This window comes from Osmerus mordax, chromosome 8 (assembly GCF_038355195.1).
Source record: "Osmerus mordax isolate fOsmMor3 chromosome 8, fOsmMor3.pri, whole genome shotgun sequence".
In the NCBI taxonomy this organism is placed as follows: Eukaryota; Metazoa; Chordata; class Actinopteri; order Osmeriformes; family Osmeridae; genus Osmerus; species Osmerus mordax.
In genome coordinates, this window is record NC_090057.1 from 13,314,979 (window position 1) to 13,337,347 (window position 22,369).

General features: G+C 48.5%; 3 protein-coding genes across 10 annotated transcripts in view; all 3 read left to right on the forward strand.

Annotated features, from left to right (window-relative positions):
• The window catches only part of fam184ab (family with sequence similarity 184 member Ab), a 44,371-nt gene extending 41,306 nt beyond the window's left edge, over positions 1 to 3,065 (forward strand). Inside the window, exon 20 of the mRNA XM_067241991.1 lies at positions 2,628 to 3,065. Coding sequence (XP_067098092.1) covers positions 2,628 to 2,703 — 76 coding nt within the window. The 3' untranslated portion in view covers positions 2,704 to 3,065. The remainder of the gene's footprint in view (positions 1 to 2,627) is intronic.
• A 240-nt stretch (positions 3,066 to 3,305) lies between these two features.
• mcm9 (minichromosome maintenance 9 homologous recombination repair factor) lies at positions 3,306 to 14,095 on the forward strand. Of its 3 annotated transcripts, XM_067241727.1 has the most exons (14): positions 3,306 to 3,413; positions 3,693 to 4,018; positions 6,524 to 6,630; positions 6,914 to 7,120; positions 7,420 to 7,501; positions 7,882 to 8,082; positions 8,337 to 8,462; positions 8,628 to 8,747; positions 8,920 to 9,094; positions 9,326 to 9,528; positions 10,118 to 10,327; positions 11,015 to 11,097; positions 11,305 to 11,450; positions 11,569 to 14,095. In XM_067241727.1, the coding sequence occupies exons 2-14, from the start codon at positions 3,706 to 3,708 to the stop codon at positions 13,277 to 13,279; spliced, it is 3,684 nt and encodes a 1,227-aa protein (XP_067097828.1). In that variant the 5' UTR covers positions 3,306 to 3,413; positions 3,693 to 3,705; the 3' UTR covers positions 13,280 to 14,095. The 3 variants fall into 3 exon arrangements, 1 of the variants encoding a protein (XP_067097828.1); XR_010877021.1 differs by lacking the exons at positions 9,326 to 9,528; positions 11,569 to 14,095 and having other exon boundaries at positions 11,305 to 11,441; XR_010877022.1 differs by lacking the exons at positions 9,326 to 9,528; positions 10,118 to 10,327; positions 11,015 to 11,097; positions 11,305 to 11,450; positions 11,569 to 14,095 and having other exon boundaries at positions 8,337 to 8,455; positions 8,920 to 8,947.
• A 1,705-nt stretch (positions 14,096 to 15,800) lies between these two features.
• cep85l (centrosomal protein 85, like) overlaps positions 15,801 to 22,369 on the forward strand; it is a 35,277-nt gene continuing 28,708 nt past the window's right edge. For 3 of the 6 annotated variants that reach the window (XR_010877020.1, XM_067241708.1, XM_067241710.1), the window contains exon 1: positions 19,605 to 19,885. Coding sequence is in view for 4 of the 6 variants with exons in the window: in XM_067241708.1 (XP_067097809.1) it covers positions 19,837 to 19,885 (49 nt within the window). In the remaining 2 variants the exon portion in view is untranslated. Of the gene's footprint in view, positions 15,985 to 19,604; positions 19,886 to 21,502; positions 21,573 to 22,369 lie in introns of those variants that run through there. The other 3 variants (XM_067241711.1, XM_067241713.1, XM_067241712.1) reach the window with 3 other exon arrangements.

A 22,369-nucleotide genomic window follows, 5' to 3' on the forward strand; every position in this document is an offset into this window, starting at 1 on the left:
AGTTGTCATGACAACTGTAGAAATATCTCGTCGGGGCAGGAGTTATTTATATTCCACAGGGGTTTGACCATTTGAAATCTGCTTGTATTTTCAATAATGCCATTGTAACATAATACATACGGCAAAGAAAATAAAAAACATTTGAATAAATCAGATGACTTGTTTAGAGTCCAGTCACACAATTCCTCCAACCCCGTCTCTCAGTCTCCACGTAGCATTTCCTGTTCTGTATGCGAGTCTTGCATCTCTGACAGATCAGGTGATGGCCCCCGGGTGTCCCAGCGCTTCTCCACCAACCTATCTCTTTCCCTGCATCTGATTGAGTCCCCCTCCCCCTCCACTCATTCTCTTTTTCCCCCCTGTTCTATCTTCAGCCCTGCTTTCCTCCCATCTCTCACCGTGTCCACCTTTGAGCTGCCTCGCGCTCCTCTCCCCCTGCCTCTTCTCTCTTCCCCTCCTCTCATCCTCCTGCATTCTTAACCTTCTCATTTCATTTCACTTATCCCACTTCCTTTCTCTCACATCCCGTCGACTCCCCTCCTCGCCCCCCTCTCTTTTCTCCTCTCTCATCATCTTCTCTTCTCCTCTCCAGACTCTCGGATGTGAAGCCCTTCCTTGATAGGAGACACCTGGTGCATGTCAACGGGCTCCACCCCTTATAGCCCCGAGACTGAGGGAGGGGCCTAGGCAGCAGCCAGACAGCTGACCAGACAGACAGACTGACCAGCAGGGGGATAGCTGTAGGCCGAGAGAAACTGTTCTTTTATAAGAAATAAAATACTGCAGTTCTACAATACTGTGGTGTGTTGGGTTTTTGATGTTTCAGGTCGACATTGCCAATATTCAGTATGACGTGGCGGAAATTCAAGTGGCACTGTGTAGATCTGAATAGTCAAGATGGCGGTTTCAATATAATTTATTTAGTTTGTACAATTTAAGAATTAACAGAGTACTCTGGACCGGTCATAGCGAAAGACATGCAGATGTAACCTACAGGTCGTCCGAGAGAGTGGTGAAGAACAACCCTAAAACCCTGCCTTATATAAACTTGGAACAAATGGTTCTTCTGATGGTCAATCCATCAATATAGCGGTCTCTGTGATTGGTCAGCACTGCTCAGTGACAGTTTGACTCCACATCAAGTGTCCCACAGTTCTTTGATGTCCCAGCTCCCTCTCTAAATGAGGAGATGGTTAATGATACACAAACAGGACACAGGACACAATCTCCTTGGCCAAAAGGTTAGGTCAGCTCGCTCAACTGAGATAACAATCTCCCCCAACCCCCAGACCTAACTAAGACCCTCTGGCTCTTAGTTAGGTATCATAAATACCTTAAGACAATCTGAGTGTCCATTCTACAGAGTAAACCACACCACAGAGCCTCAGTTTCTTACATTTGTCTGTCTATAACAAAGGAACTTACTTTTTACCGCTTAAAGAAACATAGATATTGTAACTATGTCAAAAACTGCCATAACAAGTATATGAAGTATTATTAGGGTTTAGGATCAGATTCATTCCAAACCAAAGCCATGTACCTTGGTGCAAAGGCTAAGACAAGTTGAACTACACATAAAACTAGACTAAGACAATTTCTCAATTTCTTCGATGGTGTGGATAAATGTAGAGCACCGACGCACTTTGAGACTATGTAGGATTTGGATAAATGCAAGCCTAAATTAGTTAAAGCACAAACACAAGCTACCCCAAGGGTTGAACTCTGGGATTAGAAATCAGAATCAGAATGGGATTTATTCGCCATGAAAGTTTGCACAGACAAGGAATTTGCTTTGGCAGGAAGGTGCATACAATAAACATATACCTAAAATTTTAATTTGTGGACTATCTATACTAAGGGTACATAAACTAGCAGTACTAAGTGGGATTAGAATAGAATTAAATATACAATATACAATGCTTTCTTAATTCAGCCTTAACTCCACCCCTCGCCGGGTGGGCCGCCGAGGTTCCATGTACAAGTCAAACACTTGATTTAATATTGTAAACTGAGGTAACTCTCAGCGATGAGCTGAGTTAATATGTTCGGAGGCTGGATCACCCTGCACAGGGTCTGCTGCTGGTCTCAGCTGTATTAAACAGCACAGTCATATTAGCCAACATCCGACCACATTTTCATATTCTTTTAAATAGCAGAAGCACACAACAATAAACTCATTAGTATATTACACAGACCATCTAATGAGTCTCAACCCCTTGAACAATCAGGATAGTTGCAAGTTATGTTGTTAGCGATGTCCCTGTTAGACCCTGATGAAGACGTTGGAAATTCAGCCTGTCCCTGGACTAAATCAGCCTTCGGTAGTTTATCCTGGACCAGTCAGCTTCTACAGAAGACATTCTCCAACACCGGCCAGTCACCCTTAAGTCTAGTTTCTTCCAGAGTCAGTCTGTCATTACCTTTTCTCTTTCAAATATTAGTCAGACTCTAATGTAGAGTAAAGGCTGGAAACAGACCAGCAGGGGTGGCCCTCGTGACGTTTTTCTGTCGTTTTAAGTCAGGGCTAGGCTTCATCCGCACCATGCAGTAACCTAGTTCTAGTCCCCTACATGGAGCTAACTGCTGTGTTTGTTGTGGTTGTGTGCATGTGTTTTCTCTTCGACTAGCCCTCCTGAGACTGAGGAATCCCCAGACTCTGACCCACAGCGCCAGGAGTGGTTCGCACAGTACTTCACCTTCTGACCTCCCTCAGATACAGCATGGCAACCAAACTATGAAGAAACAAAACAGAAGAAATAGACTAAAAAAGAAGTTATCACTCCATTCGTTCATTTTGTTGATTAATTAAGTACATTCTCTGTGGATGGGTTTCTTAGTACAGTAATTATATGTTTATTTTAGTTCTTTATTTTTTGCCGTTTCTCTGAGTGCTGCGTTCTGCTGCTGATCATCATCATTAGTTGGGTTGAGTAATATGGTATCTTGTCCTCTGTACCTGGTTTAGAATGACACAGTGGTGAAACTTTGTTACAGCCGCATTTAAGCAATTTTGGTAGAATTAAATTGTTTGTATTGTCGTCTGTCTCAACACAGATATAATGATGTCTCACCAATTTTAAAAAGAAAAATCGCATATTTTATATTTATATTATACTGTATGCCTAACTAATAAATTATTGTGACATTTACTCCGGATGTATGTACGTCTCTTTTACTGGATCTGACCATTTGTTGTACAAACCACAAGCGCGTTTCAGACTGTAGCCGCCCGGAACTTTTGCACAAGGTGACCCAGGAAGACTAAACTAAGGTCAGTCATACTCTAGCGGGAAGTTCTAAAACAAATATGGAGGTCGACAGCACTATCAGGGGACGTCGGGACGTGTAGCTAACTATCAAGTTATTTTACACATTCCAACAAGATTCAACCTAGCTTTCTAGCTAGTGCTTCTGTAAGTATTATGTCATAGGAGCTAGTATGAAAGCGTAAAGCTAACCTTACTTAGCTTCGCTATTGCACACTACTAGCTGTGGCCAACCTGTAGTGCTAACTGTCAGATGTCTAATTGTCTTTCAGACAAGAGTTGGAAAGCTCCAGGCATCACAATTTTAGTTTACATGAACAGAGACACTAGATTGAAGCACAACACAGCAAACTTTGACGTGTAGAGTCAAATGCACTTTGGCAATAGCGATGAAGTCAGTAAAATATGATCGTTTTCATCCTGCAGACATAAATTGGCAATGTTGCTCAATTCCGAGCAGGAGGCTTTAGTAGGGCAGGTGTTCGAGGCCTACGTCACTGAGCACCACCGCAGCGAAGTGCTTGAAATCCTGCAACAACCGGACGTGGATGCTCACTACCCCGTGGTGGTGAACGCCATGACTTTGTTCGAGGCCAACATGGAGGTTGGAGATTACTTCAACGCCAGCCCTAGTGAAGTTCTCACCATATTTGACAACGCGCTGCATCGAGCGGCTGACACCCTGACGTCTGAGAGCTCGTCCCAATGCGGAGGTCATAAAGTCAAACACAACCTACACGCCCGTATCACAGGTGAGATGGTGGGGACAGGTGAAAGATGAAACAGCCGCAGATACTTCGTTGAGTTCAGGTGTTCATTACCCTGGTTCTGCTTCAAGCAAACCTTTGTCTGGTTCCCCGAAGGAGGGCCTGTTTCAATCAAGTGCCTTTGAAGCCCATTAAGCTTAGCCTACTCTCAGGTGATAATAATTTCTATCACAGTAGTATTCATCACTACACACTAGAGCTTTTGATCATTAAGCTTAGTCCTTGACAACCTTAGTCACTGACAACCCCAACAGGGCCATCATTAGACTCAAACGGATGACAGCACAATTCACCTGGTCTCCCTGCAGGTGTGTCTCTTCAGGGACCCTAGAGTGTGCTGGAGTCCTCACGCAATTATTCATTGAAATATTGCCCAGCTATGAATATAAAAGATGTCCCAGAGCTACGTTTGTGGTTTGCTAAAACTCCTACGCTGCTTCCAGGCCTACTACTGTCTCCTGCCCTCTCCTCATCGTCTCCCATCTCTCCTCCTTTTCAGCTACATCACAGGCCCACGATAACTGCCCTTTCCCCGTTGTTAAATAAGTCTAGTAAACAAACATATTCTCAAAAGTCCCTGAGACTTTTATTTTGGAGGGATTTGGTGTCGGAGGGAAAAGGTCAGGTAGAGCGGAGGAGGCATGGATGAGAGATGCCGACAGACAGGACTGCTGACAGACTACACCATTAGCATTGTGACATTGTGCTGACTGTCTTTAGGCTCAGAGGGATAATGCAGCCTCTTTGCTGACTGACTATCCCAGAAGGGAGAATGAAGGCAGAATATAGACGGTGGAAGTTTTTTTTTTTCTTCCATATGCTATTGGTGTGCTTCCCAATCGGTCACATGGTGTGAACGAAGAGAATCCTGTATGTGAGTGAGAGGGGGAACACAGACATGGTCTTGTTAATAACCAGACTCCTTGATTGTCCTTCAGTGTGTGTGTGCGTGTGTGTGGTGTGTGTGTGTGTGCGTGCGGCGTGAACAGACACCGCTGTCTGGGTGTCTTAATAACATGTGGCTCGCTCTGAGAACGAAGTGTTCTCTGATGCTGCGTCTAGCCCTCGACCCCTCTCTGGACTTCGTATGTAAAACCCATCTCAATATGACCTTATATCTTAGAGGGAGAATATGGACAAGGTTTCATATTTCAGTCTCCTTCCACAAGCGTGAATTACAAATGCATATGTCATTGGATCATGCCATGTTGAGAGAGAGAGCTTTGATGTGACTGTGTTGCATTAGTCTGTGATGAGGATCCCAACTAAGTGTGTGTGTGTGTGTCTGTGAGAGAGGGAGAGAGTGTGAGAGAAGGGGTGTGTATGTCCTTTGGTCTCTGCCGTGTGGGGAGGATGAAAGGAGAACAGTGTCATCCTCCATTACTGGTTGCGGCATCTGCTGTCTTGTCTGCCAGACATCAGGCAGAGCCAGGTGAACACCTCACACACATCTGCTGTGTGTGTCCCTGGTCTTTGCTGTGGCAGGTGGCCTACTTGTAAACCGATACCCAAACCAAGGGAGGCTGTGGTCTTCACTATCCCACTACCGAACTAAACAAGCTTACCCTCAATAATTGGACGAGCCAGCTCCTTCACATACCATTACCACATTTGTTTTCTTCAAATTTGTTAGCAGACCGTAACAGACGCAGATTGCCACCAACTAAGCACATAAATACAATATATCTGCGTGTAATATCGAAGTACAGTGTCAACGAAAAGAAAGTGACAAGAAAGTCGGTTTTTCTTCTGAGTGGTTGCCTGCTCCCACAGTGCCTACCATGTTATTAATCCCTGCTGCCCCTTATGTAACAGTGCCAGCTGTGGATGCCGGCTTATCCCTAATGGTGTTGTTCTTTAATCTTCTGTGTATTCGTATCATACAAGACAGGCCTGGAGTCCAGCTGGAGAGCCTCTTGCTGTGTCCAGGGCAGTAGTGAGTAGACGCTGCCCTCTGCTGGTGTGCCGTGGAACTGGAACACAAGCGGCTCGTCTGGGCCGTTGTGAGATTTAACTTCCGTCTGAGTGTGTTACGAGTCTCCAGTCTAACAGTCCATTATTATTTACGTTCAGTTTGCTGCGTTGAAGCCTGGCCTGTTGCCTGTCCTCAGTTTGGGCTCACTGACTACTGACCTGTTAGCTGGGTCTTGATACGACAGCTGCACAGGGACTCTAGTTCTAGGATGTTTCTCCATCTTGAAAATTACTGTGTCTGAACATGGTTGATCTCTCTGTCTCTCTTTCTCTATCCCTCTATCCCTCTCTCTCTATCCCTCTCTCTCTCTCTCTCAATCCCTCTCTCAATGCCTCCCTTTCTCTCTATCCCTCTCCCTCTATCCCTCTCTCTCTCAATCCCTCTCTCTATCTCTGTCTCTCTTTATCCCTCTTTCTCTCTCTCTATCCCTCTCTCTCTATCCCTCTCTCTTTGTCTCTCTTTCTCCATGTCGTACTGTCAGTCTGCTGTATCCAGCGTGTGCTCCCTGTCCCCAGGTCTCCCCGTGTGTCCGGAGATCACCAGGGAGAACATCCCCAGGTCCAGAGACGTAGGTCACTTCCTGTCCGTCACGGGAACCGTCATCCGGACCAGCGCCGCCAAGGTAAACCAACCGTCGCACAGCTCCCGTCGCTGGCGTAGTGCGGCTCCCTCCCCTCTCGTCGCTCATGAGCAGGAGAACGAGGGGAACCAAAGGGTTGTCTTACTGTTTGCGATTGTTCAAGCCGGTACTACATTTTGTGGAGGATAACACGTTTCCTTAGTGTATAAATGTAATCCGGTCTGATTGTGTCACTATTTTAAAGTCACGGAGCCCTTCAGATTTCAACGACCAAGCTCTAACCCGAACCCACACTGTGTGTGTGTGTGTGTGTGTGTTCCAACAGGTGCTGGAGTACGAGAGGGACTACATGTGTGCCAAGTGTCGCCATGTCTTCTCGGTGCAGGGAGACTTTGAGCAGTACTACGCCTTTTCCCCCCCGAGCGCCTGCCCCAATCAGCACGGCTGTGACTCCTACAAGTTCACCTGTCTGTCCGGAGGCTCCGCCCCCTCCGCCTGCAGGGACTTCCAGGAGATCAAGATCCAGGAACAGGTGACTAATGGGAGGGCAGCAGGGGCGGGTTGTGCAGGGCAGTTGACTAATGGATGTGTAGGAAGGATGTAAAAAGGGAAGCGTGAGGGCGAGGAGGAGGTCAGGCGGGGCTGTGCAGGGCAATAAATCTATCGTCACCTGTCTTGTCCAATGGTTGGAAGCCTAACCAGCAGTCTGAGAGCAGCTTCTCTCGTGTGACTAGAAATCGAAACCATTTCATATTACACAGTGCAGTACCCTGGGCTGAACGCTAGCCAGGGGCCGATGTGACTAGCAGTGGTTGAAACTGTTTCCCCCAGGCCCAGAGGCTGTCTGTGGGCAGCATCCCTCGCTCCATGATGGTCATCCTGGAGAACGACCTGGTGGACACCTGCAAGTCTGGTGAGTGCCCGCCTCCTCTAGTCCTCTAGTGCAGTGGTTCCCAACCCCGGTCCTGCATGTTTTAGATGTTTCCCTGCTCCAACACACCTGATTCAAATGAATGGGTCGTTATGGGGCTTTGCAGAAGCCTGCTAACGACCATTCATTTGAATCAGGTGTGTTGGAGCAGGGAAACATCTAAAACATGCAGGACACAGGGGGGTCCCTGGGGACCAGGGTTGGGAACCACTGCCCGAGTGCACCGCAGTACAGCTGTTCGGCCCAGGACGGTGCGCACGCCGAGTTGAATCCAGTCTAGACGCACCGCTCCAAGCACAACCACTACAGCTGTTGACTACTGCACCTGTCCCCCCCCCTTCCTCCTCCCCCCGTCCCCCCAGGTGACGATTTGACGGTGTACGGCGTGGTGCGTCAGCGCTGGAAGCCGCTGAGCCAGGACAGCCGCTGTGAGGTGGAGCTGGTGCTGCAGGCCAACCACCTGGAGGTGAACAACCAGCAGAGCATCGGAGCCCTGCTGCTAGAGGACCTGCACAAGGACATAGAGGCCTTCTGGCTGAGCCACAGACACGACCCCCTGGCTGGTACACACACACACACACACAGCTGGAGCACAGGGTTAGGATAAAGAGGCTACCCAAACGCTCTTTTCCTAGTGTTTGTGTCTTTCTGTCTTTCAGCCTCCCCTGAAGGTATTCACATGCATATTTAGTCAAATCCTTGTTTCTGTTTTCCTTTCTCCCTCTCTCTCACTCCATCTTTCCCTCTCTCTCAAACTTCATCTCTCTTTTTCTCTCTCTCAAACTCCATCTCTCTCTCAAACTCCATCTCTCTCCAGGCAGGAACCACATCCTGATGAGTCTGTGCCCCCAGGTCTTTGGCATGTATGTGGTTAAACTGGCCGTTGCCATGGTGCTGGCAGGTGGGGTGCAGAGGGTGGACCCATCTGGAACCAAAGTGAGAGGTAAACCCAGAAGACCTGCTGTATTTGACCCTGAGCCTGACCCGCCCAGAGGTGTCCTACGTTGGTGCCCTGACGTTGACCCTGACTCTGGTGGTGATGTTTGTCCTGTATTCGAGAGTCCCATATGTTGACCCTGACTCTGGTGGTGTTGTGTGTCCTATATAGGAGAGTCTCATATGTTGCTCGTGGGGGATCCTGGAACAGGGAAGTCTCAGTTCCTGAAGTACGCTGCCAAGATCACCCCTCGCTCTGTCCTCACTGCTGGCATCGGCTCCACCAACGCAGGTCTGCCCCCTTGTGGCTCCTGTCACACACTGCAGCTACACGTTCTCCCGTTCTCTATATTTCCCAGAATCAAAAAGGATGAAATTGTGGGTGTGTAGATATAAGCAGGATTTGGAATTCCCATGTTTATTTGATACATTGTGTGTGTGTGGTGTGTGTGTGTGTGTCCCAGGCTTGACGGTGGCAGCGGTGAAGGACTCAGGGGAGTGGCACCTGGAGGCGGGGGCCCTGGTCCTGTCAGACGGGGGTCTGTGCTGCATCGACGAGTTCAACAGCATCAAGGAGCACGACCGCACCAGCATCCACGAGGCCATGGAGCAGCAGACCATCAGTGTGGCCAAGGCAGGGTGAGACACACACACTACCACATGAACACACATACACACACAAACACTTGAACATCCACACACACTAACGCATAACTGAGATTAATTTGATCATCCCACGACGTGGGAAATTTGGCTCGGGCTGTGAAGACACGCATACACGTAATAGACGCACACGAAAACCACACACTTACCACACACACACCTTAACTCCCCGTCCGCTGCGTGTGTGTGCGCGCGCGTGTTCTCCAGGATAGTGTGTAAGTTGAACACGAGGACCACCATCCTGGCTGCCACCAACCCCAAGGGTCAGTACGACCCTAACGTCCCCGTGTCGGTCAACGTAGCGCTGGCCAGCCCTCTGCTCAGCCGCTTCGACCTGGTCCTGGTCCTGCTGGACACCAAGAACCCCCACTGGGACCGCATCATCTCCTCCTTCATACTGGAGAACAAAGGTCTGCTCTCCACCTAGCTCCTCCTCTCTCCAATGCTCCCCTTCACCCCAGACCCCCGACCCTCCTCTCCTCTCTCGCCTCCTGTGTTGAGGAGAAGAATTTCTTTCCGTCTCTCTCTGTTCTTAAACCTTCCACCGATCTCGACGTGTGTGTGCTATCATATGCACCTTCTCCGGGGACGGTGCAATGAACAGGGTTTCCCGCAGAAAATCGGTTAGTTATGGTGGTAGGGTGGGGTTTGCCGTCAGGCGGGGGGGGGGGCTAGTTTGTGCGATAGAGTAATGTGGGGGGGGGGGTAGTTTGTACGATAGACTAATGTGGGGGGGGGTAGTTTGTACGATAGACTAATGTGGGGGGGGGGGGGGTAGTTTGTACGATAGACTACTGTGTTCTACAGAGAAGGGAGACTGGCGTTGGTCACGTAGTTAACTACATAGTTAAGGCGGCAGGTGTGTGTTGCTTAGGTGGCCACCTTAACTGAAAAGTGCTCCGGCAAACCCTGAATGAAGGTGGGCTAGCTGTCTGGAATGCCTCCTATGTCACCTCCCTCTCCCAGTCCCCTCACCAACGTTCTACGCCCCCTCCCCAGACGGCCCCTCTTTCTCCTCCTCCTCCTCTCTTTGGTCAATGGAGAAGATGAAGGCCTACTTCTGCATGGTGAAGAGGCTGCAGCCGCAGGTGGGCGCCGACGCCAGCTCCATCCTGACCTGCTACTACCAGCTGCAGAGGCAGAACGCCGACCGCAGCGCCGCGCGCACCACCATCCGCATGCTGGAGAGCCTCAGCAGGCTGGCCGAGGGTCTGTATCCCTGTGGACATGTGAAACCTTGATCTGTATACCCGTATACATGTGAGACCTAGATCTGTATACCCGTAGACATGTGCAACCTAGATCTGTATACCCGTAGACATGTGCAACCTAGATCTGTATACCCGTAGACATGTGCAACCTAGATCTGTATACCTGTAGACATGTGAAACCTAGATCTGTATACCCGTAGACATGTGCAACCTAGATCTGTATACCCGTAGACATGTGAAACCTAGATCTGTATACCTGTAGACATGTGAAACCTAGATCTGTAGACGTGTGAAACCTAGATCTATATCCCTGTGGACATGTGAAACCTAGATCTGTATACCCGTAGACATGTGCAACCTAGATCTGAATACCCGTAGACATGTGAAACCTAGATCTGTATACCTGTAGACATGTGAAACCTAGATCTGTATACCCGTAGACATGTGCAACCTAGATCTGTATACCCGTAGACGTGAAACCTAGATCTGTATACCTGTAGACATGTGAAACCTAGATCTGTAGACGTGTGAAACCTAGATCTGTATACCCGTAGACATGTGAAACCTAGATTTGTATACCTGTAGACATGTGAAACCTATAATAACCTAGCCCTACAGACCTATGGACTTGTATGAAGCTGACGGGGTTGTGACAGATGCAGTATGTTTCCTCTGCTGGTTGCAGCTCACGCCAGGCTGATGTTCCATGAAACGGTGACCATTGAGGACGCGGTAGCTGTCGTCTCAGTAATGGAGTGTTCCATGCAGGTATTAACCTAAGTCAAGGAACATAAAAATACGATTTTGATTCTATGAATGATGCTGTGTAGAAAGATTCTCCTGGGCGAGTAACGTTCACAAGCCATGTGTGACAGAATGCTGCCTCCTTCGCCTTCTCAGCCTTGAGTTTCAATTTGTGGCCCCCATGGTTTAATCGGACCTCCTCATCCTCTCGTTGTTGTCTTCCTACCTCAGGGGGGCGCTCTCCTGGGAGATGTGAACGCGCTGCACACCTCCTTCCCCTCCGACCCCTGCCAGCAGTACAGGAACCAGTGTCAGATCGTTCTAGAAGGCCTCCAACTCCCACACCTCCTCAAGAAGGAAATGGACAGACTGGACAGGTTAGGTTCCTCAAACAGAGAACTTTTAAAGGGACTACTGTAAGAGGGATGTCTGCAACTGATCGACTGACTGTTGCATGGGCGGTGTGACAACTGTGTTGTGTTGTGTTGTCTTCAGGCTGCAGAACCAGAGGCCCGGTTCTCCACCCCAGCAGGTCAGAGACGTCGGACCTCAGACCCCCCAGACACACAGACGCACAACTCCCGACCCCACCTCCAGCATCATCGCGTCTGACATCACGGAGAGTGGACTGGAGTGGTTCCAGACGCTCGCCAACCAATCACAGTCACCCGTCACCTCTCCAGTCACGACATCCACCCAAAATAACAGCAACACCACCACCTCCCCCGCCGCAACAGATAAAACGCAACATCCCAACGGTGCCTTGAATCCGGCCCACTCATTTCTGGAACCCCTTGTTGCGCCGTTGCCTAGCAACAGGAGTGGCAGTGCGTTGCATAAGAACTCCGGTAAAATTCCTTCTTTACATGAAGAGGAGGCTGGGTGTGACGATGGTAGAACTGTAGCGTCTGCAGGGCCAGAACCAGCCAGGTGTGTGGTCCAGAAGGTCTCCAGGAAGCTGAGGGAGAAACGCCTCCAGGAGATGACCAACCCCCGGCTTGGGGGGGCGGAGGAAGGGGGAAGCGGGGAAGGAGGTTCCAGAAAGTTCCTGATGGAGGATTCAGCGAAGGCATCCACCACAGACCCTCCACGGCCCTCCCCCGCCAGCGCAGCCGTGGTCCGGGAGATTTGCGTTGCGTCGAACGAAGTTCCCCGTAAACCCGTCTCTGGTCACACAAAGCCCTCTGATAGGGCGGGGGCAGATATCTCAGGGAGCGCGCCGGGGGAAGACTTACAAGGCAAGTTCTCAGGGTTCACATTCAAACCCAGGGAGAAGATGAGACTTCAGGTGGCACCCTCCAGCTCTGACACAGACCCCCTCACAGAAAGCCACACTGGGCCAGAGAGAAGGAGGCCGGATGGAGCGGAAAGCAGACACCAGAGCATGTTATCCAGTGTCTCACCAGCAGGGGGCAGCGGACCAGAGAAGAGCCGGCTGAAATTTCAGAAGGATGAGAGGAGAAAGAGCTCCTCTTGTGACCTGAGGGAGGAGGTGGTGAAGTCATCTGGCGGGGGCGAGAGGGAAGAAAGGGGGGACGAGCCCAAACGGAAACGTGAGAAGCTGCTCCAAAGACTGGGTGGTCTGGCTCCAGGTGAGAGCAGACCAGAACTCCCTTCTGCACCCCAGCCACCCCTACTACCTCCCCACAGTCCTGCCTCCATCCCTGGGCCCGTGCCCCAACCCAGACCAGAACCCAACACTGCACCCCAACCACCCTCGCTACACCCCCCTAGGCCCAGTGTCGTAGCCTCTACCCTAGCCAAACTCTCCCACTTCTCCTTCACAGCCAATAACGAACAAAAAACTACAATTCCCACAAATGGAACTACCTCAACTACAACCATTGATGGAGCTTCACGGGGACAAACAACAATGTCTATAGAGCCCAAACTAGGTAACCCAAAGTCCTGTACCCCTTCTTCCACGAGTCCACATCCGAGGACATCTCCACAGAGTAAAGCCTCCACAGAAGCCAGGCCCGGCAGGGGGCAGACATCCTCACAGCTAGGGGGCGCTAAGGAGCAGGATGGGCCTGGAGGAGATTCCCACGGAGCAGAGAACCCCAGGAAGAGGAGATGTTTTGAGCTGGGGTCAGGGTCAGGTGTGGGGTCTAAAAACCCCTTCTCAAGGCTGTCTCTGTTCAACTCCGCGAACTTTGACAACAACGACGATGGTGAAGATGGTCTGGATGTGGACTGGGACTGAGGGACAGGAAAGGGAGCCACGGTGTAGACGGTGTGTTTGTCCGAGACGATATACCATACTGTCCTGGTGTCTGTGGTTTTCCATGTGTTTGCACCTTTTGAAGTACCCTGACAGATTAGGATTGAAATGGATTACAAGAGATACGGATTACGAAAGGATTTCTTCAGTTGTTTTCTAGTAGTCTATGAATCCTACTATAATGTTGGTTTACTTGCTGCAGACGATGACACTCAAATGACGCCAAACTGGGGAAGGAGGGGGATGTGGGGAGGAGGATTGAGGGAGACGGGGGGCTAAAAAGTCGGAGGGAGGGAGGCGGTGAAAAGGGGAAGAGAAAGGGGTTATGAGGTAGGTAAGATGAGGAGTTAATGGCCCCTAACTTCCTGCAGATAAAGCAGGATCCTCATCAATAATGAACCCCTTATTGATTACCCATCAGGCCGTCTGCCCATCTCTGGAGTATGACATCACCTCAGGCCTCCAGAGTCTGTCCTCCTTCCCTTCCTCGCTTCCCCTCTCCTCTCCGACCACAGTTCTGCAGCAGGGTCGTATTTCACGTTTGCCCTCTAGAGCACGTGGGTGTACTTCTACTGGGGCAGAAATGGGAGTACCCCAGAGATGGAAGCGAAATGTTATATCTACTGTGTATACACCTTGTTTGCAGAGCCAGTAACAATTATCAGTAATGGTGCGCTTTCGTATTCAGGGTGGCATGTCGTTTTTGTGTCTATTGTACTTTTATGGGCTGCTGGTGGGGTTCTATCAATAGAGACTTGTGTCTCTCGTAAGGACCTTAAGAAAGTCCAAATAAAACATTATTCCGAAAATATAAGGCTTTCCAAAGATTTTCCGAACAACCGAATGTCTCTAGTGATGACAATAGAGTTAATTTGGGTTGTCTGAGTCTCCAACTGTCAAATGCACCTGCACACCTGCTCCCTCTTCAGAAATACGAGTCGCCTGCTGTTCATCACAGGCTCATGCGGATGCAAACGTGTAACCAGTTCTCTCTGTCAGGGACTGGTTTGGTTTCTTGTCAACCTTGTCTACATACATGGTGAGTTTGATTTTCAGCGATGTTGGTTTTGGAGTGGTTCGGAGAAGGCGTTCGTTCGGATGAAAATTCCAAACTCTCAAGTCATAACCAGGGGACTGCAGTGGAACAGTAGCAGCACGTTTGATGGGGGTTCTGGCGCTGCATTTGTGACTCCTGGCTGGTTAGTTTGGCCCTTCCCTCTTAACAATGCACAAATACTTCATAAGAAGTCATGTTAGATCCTCCTAACACAGCTGGGGCAATGTTCAACCTGAGATACCAGATCTACAGGTTCTAGAGCTGGAGGCAGTGTTAGGGCTGGAGGCAGAGATTGAGTGTTGAGGATAGATGAGGATTAAGTATGATTAATCCCTAGCAGTCATCAATCAAACTTTCTAATAATATCTGTACTCCAAACTGTGGTGTAATTGTGTCAAGTTGAATGTTCATATACACCACACTTGTAGCCTAATATTTATAAGGTGGTCCAGTAGCACAAAATGCAGTAATCTAAGTAACATGTAGATAGTTTGGTCAATGAAAATGTACTATAGAGGTTCGCCCAGTAGAACGTAGAGGTTGCCTTTGTACAAAGTAGCATGAAAAATCGAATTGAAATGAACAGTTATACTATACTTTGTAAGAAGGAAATAGTACATGTTACCACAAATATTTAATTTCCACGTATCTGTTCCTCTTTTCTGTAGTATTGTGGTATTTGCCCATTTTACCAGTCTTGCGCCAGCATGTTCAGGCCTGTAGAGGTTGGTCGACCGCAGGAACCGTCTTCCTGTGAGCACACACTGCTGACTCAGGGCCGCTGACTCTGTAGGGCACACTCTCCACTGACTGACATCAGCAATTCACTTTTTCAAACTGCCTGACGGCTGTTCCCCAAGATGGAGTTATAGAAAACTGTCTTTGAGTCACGGAGAAACGGATAGAAAGGTAGAGAAATCCATTCAGGCATTAAAACACATTTCTCTTTGACCTTCGGTGTAAATCAGATCCTTCTGACTGATGACGTGGTTGAAGTTAAGTGTGTGTGTGTGTGTGGTGATGAGGGGGGCAGGGGTGGGGGGGTTGGAGAAGGTCCTTGAAGGTCTTAGGGTGGTCTGGTTCCTCACTCACCTCATAAAACCATTTGGGACCTGGACTCTTGTGACTGATCTGAGCGCTCACATCCGCCTTTCAGACAGCACTCTCTGTCAACGGGGTGTTAACAAGCTTCCTGGGCTTCAAAGCTGCCGTATCAGCTACTAAGGAAGTGGTACCGCACAAACTGCTAAAGAGGAGGTACCAAATCAACAAGAGGAAACACGGGTTAGCTGCAACAGTCAGTGCTTTGCTTTTGTTTCCTCAATTGGTGCTGTCTGTTCAAAACAGAGCATGGCCTTGCTGTGTTTGTAGTATGAGGGTCCAAAAGCAAACTTGCGTATTGCTTCTCCACCAGGAACCAACTGGCGAGGGGGTGGGTCCCAGATGAAATGGTGCTCGTTAGTCAGCGAAAATTCAAACCTTGTGTGACCGGAGTGTGCAGTTCCCACGTTGGGTAGTTTCACGTATAACGGACGAAGCCTGCCCACTTCCTCTCGATCACTGGCTGCCGCAGAGAGATCAGAAGCCTCATGAAGAAGAGCGAAGGTACGTGGACCGTCTATCTACCAAGGTATCTACCTGTCTCATCCTTACCTGTTCTCTACGTTCATTGAGTGCGTCTGTACTGGTCTTACTGTGGAAAATCAGGCCTACAGCAACATGCGGTGTGGAGACATGAGGACCATTGTTGTCCTCTGTGGTTAGGCCACGTGAAGGTCTTCCGGCTACTTGCGTTTCTGCAATTTCAGACATTATGCCCAACTGGACGTCTGCAGGCCAAGCATCGTAACGTAACCTGCTTATTAGGACATCGAAGCCAGAACCAGGCAGTTCCCATCCACTGGTGCGACAAATTAACCCTTGTGCTGCCTTCGGGTCACATGACCCAAAGGTTCATAACGAACCACCGTTGTGTTTACCCAATACAAAAAATATAAAATCTTTGAACTTTCTCAATGTGGGGGTTCTGAGACAGCCCAACGGTTAAAAGAAAATGCTTCACTTTGTTTTTTTATGCGGTAAAGTTGTCGCAATACGACGGTGGGTCACAATGACTGATGGGTCAGAATGACCCGAAGATAACACAAGGGTTAAAGAAGAGATGTATCTGGAAAGCAGTGAATAGTCAGTGTTGTGTAGACACTTGTAGCAGTCCTGGTTTAGAGTGTTGTTATATTAGCACAGTGGCCTGGTACTGTTTTTGTTATTATTACACTAATGTGTGTGTGTGTGTGTGTGTGTGTGTGTGTCCAGGCCCAAGCATCAGTTTCCTGGCATAGAGACAGGAAGTTAGGGGGAGGGGAAAGTCTGCTCTGGGCCGATAACACAGAACAACAGTGATTCTAACTGCGTTGCTTGTGTGTGTGTGTGTGAGAGAGAAAGAGAGAGAGAGGGGCCACGTTTGCTTTAAGTCCCGCCTGATTTGTACTTGGATCGCAGCATCAGTCATGTAACCTTCCTCTGGGCAGGCAGGCTGACAGGGGTGGAGGGAGGACAGCACTAACACAGGGGCAGGCCTCTGTTGTCATCTTTGGAACACACACACACACCAAGTCCTCTGAGAGGAAATGTTTTGTTTGTGTTGAGTAGCAACTGGGTTCATTAGCTCCCAACAGAGGCTGCTACCAGGCTGCGGCGTGCTCTCTAGAAACATCCATGATCTGGGCTTTCAGAACTTAGCGTGTCTGTGAAAGGTGTGTAGGGGGGGGGGGGGGGGCAGCTATGTGGCCCTCTTTGTTCAGCAGTGTAGTGTGTAGTCCACTGTGTTCTGAAGATGAGTGGGCTGGGGAAGAAATGTGCCAGTGTTGTCGTGACGACAGCCTGTGGTATCAGTCAGTACCAGGGTTCTACAGTGGCTTGTCTGTTCTCTGTCTGCCTGTCAGAGCTGGTCCTGGGTCAGCTTTCCAAATCCAGCTGGGGTTTAAAGGTTAGAATGTAAAAAAAAAGCGAGCTGATCCCAGATAAGTAACTGTGGCCAATATCTCAATGGAGAAAGGGCTACAGAAGTTTGTGTTTGCAGATGGTCTATTAGCACACAGTCATTGCAAGTCACACTGGAAATGGGCAGCTGCTAAGTACTGTCATTAGTTTACACTTGTGAGGACAGTAGATGGACACGACTATTTACAAAGAAGAGGTTTTAACCCTGTTGGATTTGTTACAGGGGGAGGGGGGGGGGGAGTTACACTATATATGGTAGTCTACAGCAGCGAGTCTACAATGGCGGTGAGGTTACAATGACATGTATAAAATAAATAGGAAAATGCATCCTGCACCACTGCCTATCCTGCCATCACACAGATGCTTAGATAGACACACAGGCTATGCTTCAGACCTCGCTAACTGGGAAGGTGTTTCTATTGCAGAGTAATTATCTAACAGCTTAACAAGCAGCCTACCCATTCCTGCTGTCCCTTTAGGGAAGCCTGGCAGGGTAGCTGCCTTAAGAACAGGAAAGGGGGGGAATGTGAATCATGCAGATGATGGACAGGTTGCATAACAGTCTCTTGCTCTGCTGTCACGCCAGAAAGAATCCGAGTGCTGTGTTTGTGTTCCCTCATGTCGGAGGTAACTCCTTGTACCTCAAAAGTCAGGGAAAACACTGAACAGTGTACTAGAGTACAGACTCATTGCGTATAGCAGGCCTCCAACGTGCCCGCTCTCTGCTCGTGTTGCCAGGCCACCAGAGCGGTCGTCCTCGTCTAGGCTTGGCAGCGCTGTGGAGATGATCCGTTCAGTGAGCGCGACAGAGAGGAGAGCAGGGTGTCCGTTTAATTGAGGAGGCTCTGGGTGATTTAACTAGGACAAAAAGACTGAGTTTTTTTATTTGATTCTGGGAGTGATTCTCTCAGCCTTTGTCTCGCTGTTTCTTTCTCTTTTTTTCCTCTGATACAGAATCTTTCTTTTTTTCTGCAATCTGTTTATCTTTCTCTCCCAGCAAGACTGTACCTTTCTCCTACCTCACTCTTCTCAACTCTGTCTCTATGGACATTATGTACTGTGGAACAGAGAGTCTGGCAACAGAAAGAAAGTGTGTCTGGTGTGCAATTGTATTTGATGTCAGTCTGTACAATTTGCTCGAAATACAGAAGTGCTGAAGTGACTACAACAGGATGTATTTTGAAACTCTCGACTGAAATCTTGAACATGTTCACATAGTGGCTGCTCCTTCTTGGCCATCGGCTATTGTGTAAAAAAAACAACTGTACCAAAAGAGGAGTATAGCCATCACTTCTTAATGTTTTTTATTGTTATGTTTAGCATTAGAGAGAAACAATCTTGTGAGAAGTGAAGAGAGAAAGGAGAAGTGAATAGATACCCAGCCAACACCTGTGCAGTATTCCCCTAATTTCACATGAAAAGCGAAAATGTTAGCACAGTTTGTCCAGTCAATGTGTAGAACTCAGCTCCTGTTCTGCAAAACGGCTCTGCTGTAGGAATGTGATCATGCAGTGAGCCTGTACGGTTACGTTTCGGAATGTAACCCGACAGCTTATAAACTGGTCCTGACATTTAATGGCAATATACATTTAATGGCTGCCTGACAGGGTTGATTAGCTTTAAGAGCAGGTATAGACCTAAATTTAATGGCAATTACGCCTAACTGTTTACCTTTCAACATGGGGGAGGGTCTTACCTGACCTCAGACAACACAACTGTCACTCACATTCCTGCTGAGGGGTGTGTCTGCAGGTGAGGTGAAGCTGAGAGAAGCTGAATCAGCAGCTAGTCTGTGTGTAGACACACACGCACAAATGTGCACACACACACACACACATCCTTAGTATATACTTGGCAAGGATGTTGAGGGTTCTGGCTGTGGCTAGTTCAACTGTCTTGGTAGAGGTATTTTTTGGTTCCTTGTACAGTTACTATTTTCTATTCATTTCTTCTTTTTTTACAGAATATGACAAGTGTGGCTGAACAAATGATTAAATTTTGAAAAACCTGAAAAATTGTTGTTCAGGTAGTCAGGAGAGCTGGCTACGTCTCTTTATGTGAGACGGGTTAGGCTTTAACCGGGGTTACAAGGAGGCAGTAGCAGCCCACTTTACCCTTGTCTGGCTGCAGTGGATGTTCTCGGCACGCCGCCAAGGGGGAGGAGACTATAAGCAAGCTTTTGCAAGAGGAGCCCTAGTGAGCTCACATCCTTACGTTGCTGTTGCCAGCGAGGCGACTCCACCGCAGCGACAGTATTCAGGAACCTTCATTGGAAGATTTACGGGAGTAGATGTAAGACAGATCTTGAAATAGGAAGCCGTTATATTTTCGTTAGAGGTAAAAGTATATGTCGCTTTACCGCCATGTACCCATGGCCAGCTCTTAAGGATCTCTCTCCATCTTTGTGAGATCACGTTCTGCTTTTCTCTGGTCGGATCTACCCTCGGAGTTTCGCTGCGCTTTCTTGCGCATATCTATCATTATGTGGGGGAGAAACGATTTTGAAGATGGATATGACACTTTTAAAACAGGTAAGGCTTTAGAATTTAATATTCTGTAAAATACCTACAGCTGATATGTATTATAGCCTAGATAATGGCAACAGTGTTGCGAGTCTTACCATCGAACCTAACCCTCACTGGATAACGGGACGTCTTCATCAGCCAATTGTGCTAAGCTAACGGATACAGAAAGCTTTATGTCCGGATTCTTGACTTGATTTGTTCGGTTAGATGAGGATATCTTGATGCGCTCATTTATATTCATATTTTGTCAACATTCATTTCCAGTCGATTTTATAAGGTAGCCCAAACTGAAAACTGCTGAAATAGAAGGGGAACACAGAGGGAGAGCTATTTGCGTCATTTCTGTGATTTAAATCGGGAGGTATGAGATGCATAACCACGGCACGGCGTGATAGATTTAGGTTTATCATGCCTACTGTAACTTCACAACAACCATGGCTGGACAGCGATGCTTTTGCGTGTGTAAAATTGCATTGTGACAAGGTGATGGAACCCCCACCAGTCCCTTTGTCTCGTGGGCAGTGACAGTTCCGTAGCCTATGTCCACTCATACTGGGAATTTGCCAGGGCCCGCCGAAACTAACTGTAGGTAAAACCGTTACAGTAACAGGCCTAAACGCTTTTTTCTAAATAGGTTGTATTCTCGTCTAGATTCTAGGCCTATATTGACTTATTTTGAAACAGAAATGTTTTCAGAATTGCTAAGGCAAAGCAGCAGTGGGATACTGCAGAGTCAGTCATTGAGAGGTACCGGTGACATGGAATGGTTGAATTATTGATCTGATGTTGCATAACGCCATATAGCTAAATTATCCCCCAAAACTTCCAGTAGAGATATTCAGACCTCTATATTCAACCTAAAATGCAATTAAACAGTCAAGTTTCACATTTCAAAAGAGACAGTAGCCTATAGTATTAATATTCCCGAAGTAAATGTTTGTGTAAGGAATAAGGAAGTAAACGCTTGTTTCATTTCCAAACCTCTCAGATTGTGAAAACAACTTCACCTTCTTTCATGGTCTGCCCTGTAACAGCCCGTGGCTTGAATTTGACTGTCTGTGTGTGACTTCTTGCATGTATGTGTGGATGCCACTGTCCATTGCAGTTAGAGAATGTAGGCTAATGTCTTGGCCAAGATTACACCAGATGGATTACATAAGTCCAGTGGAGCTGCTCGCAGTTCTGTTCACCTCAATCTGCGCTGCCCTTTCAGTAGCCGTCCCACACACTCTTTCGATCCCAAAATACTGACAGAGCCAGTCACCCTCAAGTCACCACCCATCTCTTGGCAGAAGGTTCCAGATTGGGAACCCTGGGCTTTAGCTGTCAGAGCCACGACAGAAATCACAGGTGTTTGTGAAGGGCCAGTGAGGCAGACAGACAGGCATTCTGAAACGACGCAGGTAGACAGAGAGACAGACTTGAGAAGAGGGGAGAAGTACTAGAGGCCCCTGAATATATTTATCTTTCTCTCTCTCTCTTCCCCCCCCATCTCTCTCGCTCTCTCTCTCTTCTAAATACTGCCCCATCCTAATCCCCATCCTTTCTCTCGCTCTACCTTTCTCCTCCACCTCACCAGGTCAGTCTTAGTGTCTGTCGTCTAACACGATCCGTCTAATATTAGAGCAGACAAGGAGCTAGCCGGACTGGGCATGCTCAGAGCCAACCAGGGAAGGGATGGACACTTTTAAAGGTGAGAGTGACTCACCTCTTTATATCGCACACCTGACCTGAGCCGTAGCCCTCTTCTGACCACTTTCACACACACACACACACACACACACACACATATATACCATGCTTACCTGTGGATTAACCTACTGTACCTGTCCTGTTCTCAGACGCTAGTCTGTCTTATTATGTAATGTGTCAGAGAGTGCAGAGGAGGCCACAGAAGCTGCTCCTGTAATCAAATGTTATTTCCTGTCGTTGTAGTCCTCATTTTCATCACCACCTGAGGCAGTTGATTAGTAACGGAGCATTGTGTTCATGTCAGATCAGAACGTACCGGTCAGACTGGTGGTTTACCTGTGTAGAGGCTCCCTGGGAGAGGCTGAGAGGCTGGCCGGTGGAAGGTAGAGGCTGAGAGGCTGGCCGGTGGAAGGTAGAGGCTGAGAGGCGGCTGGTGGAAGGTAGAGGCTGAGATGCTGGCTGGGGGAAGGTAGAGGCTTAGAGGCTGGCTGGTGGAAGGTAGAGGCTGAGAGGCTGGCTGGTGGAAGGTAGAGGCTGAGAGGCTGGCTGATGGAAGGTAGAGGCTGAGAGGCTGGCTGGTGGAAGGTAGAGGCTGAGAGGCTGGCTGGTGGAAGGTAGAGGCTGAGATGCTGGCTGGTGGAAGGTAGAGGCTGAGAGGCTGGCTGGTGGAAGGTAGAGGCTGAGAGGCTGGCTGGTGGAAGGTAGAGGCTGAAAGGGGATCAAATTGGCCTCGCGGCTCTCACAGCTAGTCCACAGGAAGTCCGAAACCAAACACTTCCTGATTGTCATACCTTGCCT

Coding starts and splice junctions, on each gene's coding strand:
- mcm9 (XM_067241727.1), top strand. CDS start 3,706: ATGTTGCTCAATTCCGAGCAGGAGGCTTTAGTAGGGCAGGTGTTCGAG. Junction 6,631..6,913: donor TCCGGACCAGCGCCGCCAAG/GTAAACCAACCG, acceptor GTGTTCCAACAG/GTGCTGGAGTACGAGAGGGA. Junction 9,529..10,117: donor CTTCATACTGGAGAACAAAG/GTCTGCTCTCCA, acceptor CCCCCTCCCCAG/ACGGCCCCTCTTTCTCCTCC.